Source organism: Amblyomma maculatum, chromosome 1 (assembly GCF_055883805.1).
Source record: "Amblyomma maculatum isolate TAMU_Amacu chromosome 1, ASM5588380v1, whole genome shotgun sequence".
Classification (NCBI taxonomy): Eukaryota; Metazoa; Arthropoda; class Arachnida; order Ixodida; family Ixodidae; genus Amblyomma; species Amblyomma maculatum.
Window position 1 is genome coordinate 76,716,790 of NC_139344.1, and position 12,506 is coordinate 76,729,295.

Consider the following 12,506-nt stretch of genomic DNA (forward strand, 5'->3'; position numbering starts at 1 on the left):
TAAGCCGCGCTGAAATTGATCTGGCCCGCGGTTTTCGCGGAAACTGTTGCGACTACAAGGGTAGGGAGGAGCGCAGATTGCCAGTGGGGTGCGTAGGCTAAAGTTGCCGCTGACTTGGTGGCCCTGCGGCGATGCGCCTCTGCCGCGGGCCACTCAAGCCGCACCGTTTCAGCGCCGACGAACAAAGGTGGCCGCCGGGAGGGCACGTGCGTTGTGGAACCCTTTTGGAGCTGCGCCGATTCTAAAGATCCGGGATGTGCAAATTTGTTATCCTGTAATTGCGACTGAACTGAGAATGCGGCGTTCATTTTGCTATACTGACAACTTTATAAAAAAGTCGGACTTTTTTTTTTCCCGCACCATTCGGTGGAGGCACTATCCTTCGAGCGTAAAACGGACACACTGGGACACACAACGGTCTTGAAGGTCGTCGACATCACCTGCTCTTTATCGTTTGCTAGCAATCTAAACAATATTTTTTGTACATGATCACATATTGCATTGTCTTGTACCTTTTCTGCTCATCCCACCCCTTATGTAATACCCCGCGAGGGGTCTTTAAGGCAATAAAATGAAATGAAACAGCTTTAGGTGCGACAGAGGCATCAAAAGTGCCCCAATATTGCAGCGGCTACGTTGAGAACGCAGTAAAGCATATGTAAGGAGATATTTGAGATACGAGTACAAAATGCTTTTACCGACGCTGAAAACAATGATCAGTGAGCGTGACGGAATCTACGCGCCATCTAAAGCGACGAACCGGAAACAAATGCGGTTGCAGCAGAAAAACGTAATTCCGTCGAGCAGCGCGATTGTACGTTCGGCCCGTATCTTGAAGAGCGCAGCGTTACTTTGCCGCTGAGATGCTGCCAACTTGTATACTCATTTCAAATAATCCATGCCTGCTGCAAACGAACCAATGCGTCCGCCATGTTGCGAGAGTTTCCACTGCCACGCTCGTCTATGCGGCTGGCGACGGAAGTTTTCATCGTTAACCGTCATTAGCCCAGAATACACGCTGTAGATATCGCGACCGAACAATATCTCCCAAAGGGACAGGGAAAATCAAAAGCGATGCATTTAACAGCAGCAAAGGTAAAATGCCTAATTTTAACTGCCTTTAATCGCATCAGATATTCTATGTTGCACAACTTTCGGCACTGGATTGAGATTACAGTTTTTCGTTGAACTGCTAGCATCACTACTTTTTATGAACGCAATGCATTTGAATTTCATCCATAATCTTTCAACCCATCTTGATCAGCTAACCTTACCACGAAAATTGAGAAGGTCTTGAGTGGATACGGGATAGATTTGCTTTGAAAGAGAGAAAAACATTTACCCTTTTGCTAGCATTTTCATTTAACGTACTTCTGGCAACATGTGTAGCGCCTACTCTGTTTCTTATACCCGCTTGTCAAACAAGGTCTGAATCAACGATAGGCAGAAAGGATGCGGTTCAGCTGTGTTGTAGGCTAATATCAGTGCCAAAGATATAAGACAATTTTACGCAAATATTAGCGGGCTAAATGGCTTACTACACAACTTCATAAAGCCGTACGACCCCCCCCCCCCCCCCCCTCTTTTTTGGGCCTTTTAGAAGGTTATAGTAAGTACTTGGGCTAAAAAAAAAGGATAAATAATGCAATCGAAAGGAAAACCTTCATCCACTCTCGGACCTAAAGTATTTCGTGGTTCGGTACGAATCTAGTGCACGCTGAAAGAGGCGACCCACCAAGTTCTTATTGCCTTTGGGTTTGGATTCTTCTTGTCATCTAGTTCAAAAGTATAACTTCTTGAACCAGTGAACGCGATGAGACGGAAATGAGCTAGCACGCACGTGATATTTATTGTCCTGGCTGCGCGAGTCCAGGGAATGTAATACTTTTTAAGCTTAGGTCATGACCCTTCGCATCATTTCATCCACATAAGCAATAAAGCACTTCAGTGGCTTCACGTCAACTAGAGTCCTTTTTGCTATCCGGCATGATGACCTTGGTGACTCTGCCATGTGATCATGCAGATGATAAAAATGGACACTTCTCAGCATGTCATTCGCTAAAAAGTTTTATGTTCGCTTCTCGCAGCACATTTCTTAGCACAAAACGGTAAAATTAAAGAGCATGTTTTCGCATGAGCATTATTTTAGCTATTATTCGCAGACACTGAACAACAACATATTTCTATTTTAGTGCTGCTCGCTATGGGCACGCCGCACGGATGTGCATCTCTTTATGGAGCATTATTGAAGGCTTAGCAGCGCAACAATAATGAACACGAGTTCTTTGTTGTTGCGCCATTGATAGGGTCGGAGAACAGGTTTGCTAATGCTGCGACAAGGTGCAGTAAACAAGCTCACAGAGACGACTTAGTACCGACTTAGCGTCCCGCGATATCTCCACTCACACAAAGCCGAAGTATTATTAGTTACAGAGAAAACTGTAAGTTGAGCACAGTGTACCTTAGGTGACTGCGTTATGAGCCACTCATTTACACTAGAGCGCTCTAATATGCGGAGTCTTCAAGATAGGTTTTCGATTCTTCCATTATTGGCAACGATAATTAATATGGCGCACAAACAGGTGCAGTCGCGGCTTCGAGCAGTGTGCTAACAGTGGAAGCACCCGAGTGGCACTCAGTAAACTAACTGTATGCTCGCGCGTGGAAGAAGCGGCCGGCCCACCTGTTGTGCCACAGGGACGGCGTCCGCGTGGTCCAGGGCCATCAGCTTCTGCTCGAGCAGGCTCACTCTGTCCTCGAGCCGCTGTAACCTGACCACGCACAGCACGGTCACTGTCACCAAGCCGGTCAAGAGGAACCACTGCACCGCGACTGCGGCTAGGCGCCAGGCCAGCACGCCGCTGGACGCCCGCTGCTCCAGCGGGACGGCCCGCCACGAGAGTGGCGCCCAAGACGTGGTCCGCGCCGGTTGGTCGGAACTGCCCATTGCGCTGCGTGTCGCCGCCGGCCGCTCAGCACGAGCGCGTGGTCAGTCGGCGGGAGCACGGTTCGCGGAGACCGGCCATCGGCATGAACTGCTGCTTCGCTCGCGCCGGCTCGCGGACCGACTGACTGGCCGCGTTCGGAACGCCCGCCTTGGGCCGCTGTTCCTCCTCCTCCACGGGAACCGGCAAGCGCCAGGTGGCGGCACAGGACGGCACCCCCCGCGTTCCGCGGGAGCGACGCGCGCGTCGCCGGCTTCTGCGGGACATGTGCAGCTGCGCCGGCGCGCGTCGGAGGAAGCGCTTTGCAACGTGCACGGGGTGCCTCACCTGAGCCGATTCCCTGAAAACAAATGATGGTGGCTGCTTGGCGCTGCTTTAGACATTTTCATTCCTTGCTTGATTAGGTGACACGAGTTAATATTCGTTAAATAAACTTTTAGACGCTGCGGATACAGGCAGAGCTTCACTCATAGAAGTAAAAAAAAAAAAGTTTCACATAGGTTTTGTTCCCCTAAATGCATCTTTATTCTGGCCGTTAAAAGATACAACGTACGTAGATAGTTGCAATGTGTGCGGCGTCCGCTTTTATTGAACATCCCGCACCCGGCTGTGCTCATTTTTCCGCCGTATCCGCTGAGATCCTCTGGCCGCCTCTCGGGAGTAGTTGCGTACCGTGTCCTCAAAAAGTGTCACGCGCTTGGTTTAGTGTTGCAGGAAATATTTCTGGATTGACCTATGTTTTCAAAACTTGCAGAGTCGAACCCAGAAACACATGTGCAAGGCGATCACGAAGTAGAAAAGAATATATCAATAATTCATACATAAAACAAAGGCAATATGTAAGTTTATTTAAAGCATATAGAATAACGAATACATTGCACCCACGCTAGTGTCCCGTTCATGGGTGCGACGTGTCGCCAGGCCTGCGTTCTGGCCGCCTCGTTTGCTAGTTTATCTTGCAGCGCATCAGCCCACCAAGACGGCGATTGTGTGCTGATTCCCTTTTCCAGGGCAGACGCAGCGGGCAGGCTTCGCGCACTTGCTCGGGAACACACACTCTCCTTGTGCAATTCTGGTCAGTTTGCGAACTGCCGCTTAAAATCCCTGGACCCTGGCCTGAAGCTCCGCCTTCCACCTGGCCTACCCCGACGTGAAGAAACTTTGCTGTGCCGCCTGTGGGTTGGTGTAGCATTCACAAACTCGTATTCTTTTATGATAGGCATGGCAAATAACCCTGCATGTACAAACTGTGGGTGCGACGAGTCTATAGGCCACATTCTTTGTGAGTGCCCCATATACAGTGAGGAAAGACAGTGTCTGTGCCGTACGCTGGAGAATCTAGATGGACGCCCATTGACTGAAATTAAGATTTTAGGTCCCCGGCCACGCCGATCGTCTGCGGTGAAGGCCTCCCAGGCACTGCTCCGCTTTATGAAAAGCACAGGCCTAATCGAAAGACTGAGTTTGCTATGATATGACTGTGACGCGATGTGATGTGGCGTGTCTATTATGTGACTGTACTAACTTCAACTATCCCTCTCTCACAACTTTTATATCCACTCATCCCCTTCCCCCAGTGCAGGGTAGCAAACCGGTTGCTTTTACGTTAACCTTCCTGCCTTTCCTCCTCATCTTTCTCCTCCTTCTCCTCCTTGCAGCGCATCTAAGCCAGAGCGTACTAGGGCTTGAAAGCTAGTCACTTGCTATCATAAGATGCCTAACCCTGAAACCAATAAGCAATTGACATACGCATTTCTTTTTAAAATTGAGGTTTCCGATACATCTTCGGCAGTGAAGCAAGCAGCACACCCGGAGAGGGCTCCTCTATGGTTAGCTTCACCGCATAAAAGACGTGTACCGTGGAAAAGGAACTGGAGAGACCGAAGGGCCCCCTCGACCGTACACAGTGTGTAAGTTTGCACGCGGTTTCCTACTGCTAGCGCTGTTAGCAGGTGTCCCAGCACACTCCGCCGATTTGCCTCTGGGCGCAAAAAAAAGTGATCGAAGATCCCCGTTTGGAGAAGCGCCTGTTGCAGGGGCGCAGTAGGCCGTTCGATATATCGAATTGCTGGCAAAATAGAGCTCGCTATGCTCCGCGACTTTTTTATGCCTTTAGACAGGAGTTCCTATGCCGTAATCTATTCGTTGAATGTAGCAAATAGCTCGAAATATTCGAGTTAGATATATGAAGATTTCGACAGTAGTAACTGCTGTTCCTTACACCGCTCTCCAAAATTCGGAATACATTTCACGCGGGGAAAGCCTGTTTCGTGCACTAAATAATTAAATTAGAATAACAGAATAGTCGTTGCTGCATTACGCAACTACCGTAAAAGCTAGGCAATGCATTGTTATCCTGACGAAATTATGCAGCTTGATGAACTGCGTTCATGGAAGATCAAACAATAAGGCTGGGTTCACGGAGTCACGCTGTCACTTTTATAGATATGTAAAAAAACATCGGGGACCTAAACAACGTTGGGAGTACACAATAACAATAAATAAGACAGGAGTCACAGATCGACGTAGCTTTCTTTTGACTGCAGAGTATTGAGCAGTCAAGGTTTGGAGCGTTTTCTATGACACTTTTGGTAGCTTTTGGTTGACATAGCTTTTGCTAGTCATTTTCTGTAATAGCTTGATACATATGCCATTTAGTGCAAACAAACTGATTTTATTGATGGTAAATGTTAATATTTAATAATAAAGGTTAATATTATGGTAAAGATCAAAGCGTAGCAGAGGGTGGCTGAAAGTTAGGTGGGCGGATGAGGTTAAGAAGTTCGCAAGGGTCAAGTGGATGCAGCTAGCACAGAACCGGGTTAATTGGAGAAATATGGGAGAGGCCTTCGCCCTGCAGTGGGCATAGTCGGGCTGATGATGAAAGATCAACAATTCCCAAAAATGTTTTTTGCCTGAAATTAATAAGGGCGATTTCTTCAACCTTCAAAAAAGACGAAAAGTTTTCCTTCGCTTTGAAACCTTTTTCTTTGCTGACTTGTGGCAACTCGCACGTCCCCTTTATAAGGCCCATTTTTAAATTGGCCGTATGGAATAGGTATCGTATTGCCCGCATTGAGGGGCTGTGAATCATTTGTTTGAGGCAATTTGGGTAACTTTCTGCCCAGTGCTTCCTAGTGACAGTTAGCGGCGTCACACACAGCCTTCTAGTATGGCTCAGCATTATGCCTAACTTGGCGTCTGCGCACCTGTCTATAGTCTCGTAAAGAGGTACTGAACAAACTTTCGTATGACACTCCAGGCATGAAATAACCTTTTTACGGTTCAATGAGGAAGCAGATGATTATCCAGGTTTCTCTAAGCCGAGCAGAGGTGACCGAAAAAAGTGGAGCTCTAAAAGCCACTCCTTACCCATATGATACATCTCTGATCGAACGTGAACCTTGCTGGCGAGGAGTGCAGAGCATGACAGATTTAAAAACGTACGTGTCGGGATCAGTGCATTCGTTTTGGGGTTTGTAATACTCTGGAGTGGAGAGGGGTATTTCTGATAGGCTTAAGACGATGAAGCTGCATATTTGCGAGATTACTGGTGAACTCAGCATTAGGTGGGCCCAAGTAAACGCAGTCGAACAGCCGCAGGTATAATAGTTGACCATGCACGCAAGCCTAATCATTACCCAGAAAGAAATTCAGCTTCCACCCTAGAATAGAATTGCTACCGACATATACTATGGGGAGGCTGCCCAAAAATGATAAAATATGATATGCCTCTAAGTATAACGGGCTTATTGCTACCGGAGTGGCTCTTCAGCCTTCGTCTATGTGCATTTAAGCTGCTTGCGTGTCAGGTGGGGGCTGTGGCGAAGGCGTACCCAGCCATTGCATTACGGGCAGACGGTGACATCGTGAGGTTCTTTGGCATGGAATGTGACTTGGAACGTCCATTGTCGTAGAAAGTATTGGCGCTGGCGTGCGAAGGCTCTACCTCCCGGACACTCTGCGGGCCAAGAAGATGGGGAAGCGTGGTCCCTATTTTAGAAAAAAGTCACTTTCAAAGTCGTTAACTTGTAATGTTTCGTATGCAGTTTAAAAAAAGTCTTGATGGCTGGTCGATCCTGCAGTTCCTTTACTCGCTTAGCACATACTGCTTGGGCCTTCACATTACAAAGCCCTGCGCAATGTTTATGGAAGAATAACAAGACACAAATATTTGTATAACGTTTTCCTTTTAACAACTAGGCATTTGTTCGAAAGGAAATACTGCGAAAAACTACGTTAGCAAAGCGATACCACTGATTCAGCTTCTTGTATACATGAGGTCGATGAAGGATGGAAGATGTAAGTGTAGCCCAGTAGCGACTTACCGAAAATATTGCTGCTGTTTGTGTAATGTGTGGTGGTTTTATCACCGTGCGATCCCATAGCAGACTTCGATAATACTTCAGATGTAGACGACGCGCTGGCGCTTCCGTGGTCGCGGCAACGTTCACGTGATGCTTCTTGGCACTGTATCTGGTGCCTATAGCAGAGGTGCCAAACCTCACGAACTCGTCCTCAATCTTAATATGACCTCACCCTCAGTGAGGTGAGGTTGGCTACAGCTTAAAATATCTTAAGTGAAGTCAGCAAATGGAACCTCAAACTCAAGCGTCAGTTTGACTTCAAGCGAGGTTGTCGTTTGGGGAGGTCGGCTTGTGAGGTAGAGGCTGTTTTGCAGTTGCGGCTCGTTTCTACCGCAAACGCCCTTTCCTTTAGGAAGCTGTGTCCCGCCGTGGTCAGTGACGCTAGGGGCTCTTTACGCCTGTTGTAATATCGGAGAGCATGGCTTGCTTCTGGATTTCTAAGGTTCCACTTTAATGCCCCATTCAGCAAGCAGACAGCGCAGTTTTGCTGTCAATCTTCTTGAAAGCAGTGAGTGTACCATGGCGGCTACCAGAGCCATCAGCTTCATTACCGCAGAAGTGAAACGGCCTTTTGTTATGCAAAACCGCAAAAAGACAAGCACCGAGAAAAGAGAGGACAACACGGACGCTGTCTAACAGCTGAAAGTTTATCAGGAAACACAGGAAATACATACGGTGAAACGCGCAGTGAAAGGCTATCTCATTTTCTGTAACGCAACAGAAGGTTGACCTTCCGTTGGATTACAACGAGACGGGATTTGCGAGACAACGAGATATGACGAGATTTGACAAGGAGACAAGAAGCGAGGGTTTCCAATAAAGAATTTTAGTACTCAGTGCAGTTTAGTCCTCGTTCTGTGTGTTTCTTTCTTCGTCCCCATGCTTTTTGATTCTGCTGGATCAAAAACTTGAACCTGTGAAGTACATATGCTTGATGCAACTTTCAGATATCGATGGGCACGGGGTACGTCTCTGTAAGACGTTTTTAGTTTGCGCTATTGTTGCTTAATTGTGAGTTTATAGGCCAACGCATCGTTCCACGTCGGGGGGCTTGAACACGAGAACACATGCGCCCGTTTGTGAATATCGTGAGATAGCTGACGAACCAGCTCATCTCCTGTGATCTCTGCGTGGACAGGGACCCACCGTATAGTGACTGACGATGGAGCCAAGGAACGTAAGGCATGGTGTAGTTCTGCTTCTAGGTCAGAAGGAATTAGCCTGCGCTGCAGCAAGCGAATAGCTGCCATGGAATCGTAAATGGTGAACGAAATGCGAGGAAGCTCACAGAAAGGCATGATGGCATGAATGATGGGCCCAATCTCCAGAGTAGTGATGGGGGAAGGATAGCTGTATGGGCCGCATGTATGAAAGGAAGGGTCCGCCTGCACAGGGGTGAAGGTTATATGCCGCCGAACCTGTGTCCGATATGGTGGCGTCTGTGTATACGCTACGCTTTACGTGGATAAAGGAGGACTGTGGTGGGCTGCTGCGCTTCCCTGTGGCCATGAATTATACGAGGGGACATATGATGGGGTGGAAGGGCGAAGCGCACGTTGGCAGGTAGGGGCTCGACGCCGAAAGCGCTTAACTTTCTGCGGCCTTTCCCCCACTACTCTACAATAACCATGGTCTGGGATTTATGCCCGAGCCTGAACGTAGTGTGAGGAAAATTATTATTTTCTTTTTTTAACTGCATCGTCTTAGCACGCTTAAGGGTAACAGCAAGGCCTTCAGATCGTGATAGTTCCCCAGTGTCTTGATTTTTGGCTTTTGTATCGAGGCAGTTATAGAGGGGATATTTTCTACTTCCGTCTTTTCATGAATTTCTCGAATGGCAATAACCGGCGGTAATGCTTAAATAGTTTGTCGACAAAAGTGAATAAAAATACCGAGAAGGATCAATAATAATAATAATAATAATAATAATAATAATAATAATAATAATAATAATAATAATAATAATAATAATAATAATAATAATAATAATAATAATAATAATAATAATAATAATAATAATAATAATAATAATAATAATAATAATAATAAACCTTGAATTGCTCCGCTCGTATCACTTCCCTTTTCACGACAGAGGCAAGGTGGGGACAAAAAAAAAATGTGTAGGTGTGCTACGTACGCATCTTGTCAAATCATCGCAGATTCTCCTGTCCTTTGTGCATATCTTACAGGAGCCCATTATAATGAAAAGTTAAAATTTCCCCTCCCGCCCCAGTGACAGACAATAAGTGGTTTTCTGAGGCACCTCCAAATGGTCCGCTCCTGGGGAGAAATCTCGCAAGAAAGAGAGCCTTCCTTCAGTGCGGTAGCCCCCATGCTGCGTCAACGCTGGCGATGGATGTCATGCAGCTAGGGCAATATATTAAAACGATCGTTCTCGCCCTAATATACTTCGGCCTTATCGTCCACTGAAGTAACTTCCGCGATGGCAGGGCATCGCTTGAGCCTAATGACGAAGGACGAGAAGAATAAAAATTATAATAAAAATTGAATATAGACTTCGTATTCCCGGGTGCATTTGGTGGTGAGGCGGCGTCTCCGCAAAAAATGCTAAACAATGCGGAACCATTAACTTTTGGCAATTCGCACTGCCAGCTCGAGCAAACGACTCTCCTTCTGAGGCAAACGAGCGAAGCAGCAAAATGAGAGACGGATGGAAGGGCGTTCAAAACGGAGCCCTTACGTGCGCCATTCTCCCGCGCATTCGCATTTGGAAGACGTGCGCGGGTGAAAGTCGTTTGTCGCCGCGTTCGCGCGCTCGGCCACCACGGCCCGACACTTGAAAAGCAGCTAGCGCAGCCCGAGCGACAGGCAGGCTGCAACCGCGGCGGAACGAAATGAAATCCAGTTGGTGGCCGTAAATCTGTCCAGTAGCTCCGGCGCAAGGTCGGCCCGGCGAGCCAAGCCTCGTAGGGTCGCAGTGGGCGCAAATGAGTGGACATCCGAGGTCGACCAGGAGAGGCATAAATCGACCCCACCGTGACACACAGCCCTCACGTAAAGAACGATTAGCCGCCGGTGCGTGTAACGGCTGCACTCCGTCTGGGCACGAGGCGTGCGGCCAGCGGCGCTGTGCGCAGTTTGCCGTTGCCGCCATGTTCCCACAGCGACGAACAGCTGCCGTTTTCCTCGCGGTGTCAACTTTACTGTGCCACCAGGGGTTGCGTGCCGGGCCTCACCGACCTTCTTCTGGTTTGCCGCTAGCCCTATTTCGGCAATTCGTAGCTGAGGCACAGAGCGTTGTCAGGTTTTGGTGAAGGTACGCCGAGAAAGAGAAGGTAGAAAGGAGTGAGTCTTGCAGCATGTTATAAACTACTACGCGTCCTTACATTTACTCTGCTCACGGACCAGTAGCGTTTCACTGTATGAACCAGAAGTAAGAGATCAAAAACGTTAGGAAGACTTTTTGAGGTCTTTCAGGCATTTTTCGTTGGTCAACGTAATCGACCAAAATCGCCAAACGTTAAGCATTACTGTGGCTTGTTTTTAAATTAACGTGTTGGAAAGGGACCAATATGCTATCAGGTTTGCTCCTAACAAAGCGGTTGAAGTCGCAATTTGCTTCCAAGTCACGTGCAATAGTGGGGAAAGTTGTTGACTTATAGACACCAATTCATTGTGCGACGTGCACAGAGCAGCAAGCGGGGCCCTGTATTTCCATGCGGGTGAAGGAAGTTTCATTCTTGTGATACCCGTCTGGTGAGTCTGAATGCTTGTAGTCTAGTATGCGTGCCCACACTTCTCGGCTCAGTAGGCTCGTCACAGTTGTGCTTGTTTTCACTCGAAAGTTTTGTGTCCTAGCCACAGAACAAGATTAATTGACAAGCACACAGCGCCATGTTCTCTCCTCCCGCCTTTGTCTTGTCAACTGCGCTGCAGTTATGGAAAACCGTCAACAGAAGCTAACGTTGCTTTGTTTAGGTAGCCATACAACGTATGCGCTAGGAAATCAATATCCGAACGAAGCGGAGCTTTCGACACAGGGCTTGGTGTGTCAGCGGCTGGCCAACATGGGTGTTGTTTAGAGCATCGTGCGATGTATGGGATGGACGAAATCATTTTAAAGCGTATCACGCACGAAAAGGAAATAGCTCTGATCAGGAAAGTTAAAGTGATCACTGTTGTACTTCTGTGGCCTTCTTAAAGCAAGCTCTCATTGTCCAAGTCACCGCAACTTTCTTTAAGATAGCCACAAGAATAATTTCAGCATCGCTGGGTAGCGCGCAGTGGTTTCTATAGCATGGGTTAATTAACCCTGTGTGCCTCACTATTTCGAGAAGCACTGAAATAACGCTCAGTACATCGCTTGGCGAACATGGTCTGTTGTTTAAGGCAGTGGAGCAAGGAGACTTTTGTAAGACGACATTCTGTGTTGCGCTGGGTTCACAGCTGGGCTCATCTTCTCTGGAAGATACCATAGGCTTTGGTCGACATCAGCACGAGATCACTATGGCGGACCAGCTGCAGCAGGATGATAACGTATCTACAGCCGAGCTCAGGTCTAGGTCTACATCATCCTGCCACTTACCCATGAACCCCTTGGCTGCCATGACTGTTGTCTGCGACTGTAACTGCTGTCCTTACTTGTGATTTGTTTTACGAAGCGTCACCATTGCATCGCAACGCTCAGAGGGCTCGGCGACACGACAGGAGTGGATCGTTCTCAATGCGTTTGCTCTTTCGTGGCGCAGGAATTTCCCTGGGCGTCGCCATATTACACGCTAGGCTGGTCTTTGCACCTGGCACAGGGAAATTGGGCGTGGAACCGGTTTGCGACAGTCCAAGCAGAATGCGTTTGACTCCGCGCACGGCGTGTTGTTTCTATGTCAGGCACCCGCCAAGCCTGTCACTAGCATTATTTCATTATTGTTCATGAACGTTGAAAATTGAGGGCTGGAGACTTGGGTACAATCCTAGCTAGGTCTCCCGAAACCTGCTTATGATGACGTCTGTATCTATGTACAGGTTTCCGAAAAGTCTCGAAACAGTCGAGGCTGTTTTAGGTCGTATAGTATTCCATTTACGGCACTTGCGAAGCTCAAAATCAGTAAAGAGTGAGCAGGAGTATCACTGCCGTTACTGGGGACTCTGATAGCCTGATAGGTGCCGTATATGCCCTACCATACTGATCAAACTGAAACCAGATGGCATGAACAAGGTTGACGACTGCGAGTTG

At 47.8% G+C, this 12,506-nt stretch overlaps 1 protein-coding gene across 1 annotated transcript in view; it reads right to left on the reverse strand.

The window, feature by feature from the left end:
• The window catches only part of LOC146202850 (uncharacterized), a 426,668-nt gene extending 423,613 nt beyond the window's left edge, over nucleotides 1-3,055 (reverse strand). The window contains exon 1 of the mRNA XM_084602213.1: nucleotides 2,684-3,055. Within this exon, the coding sequence (XP_084458339.1) occupies nucleotides 2,684-2,947 (264 nt within the window). The 5' untranslated portion in view covers nucleotides 2,948-3,055. The remainder of the gene's footprint in view (nucleotides 1-2,683) is intronic.
• Nucleotides 3,056-12,506: the final 9,451 nt, after the last annotated feature.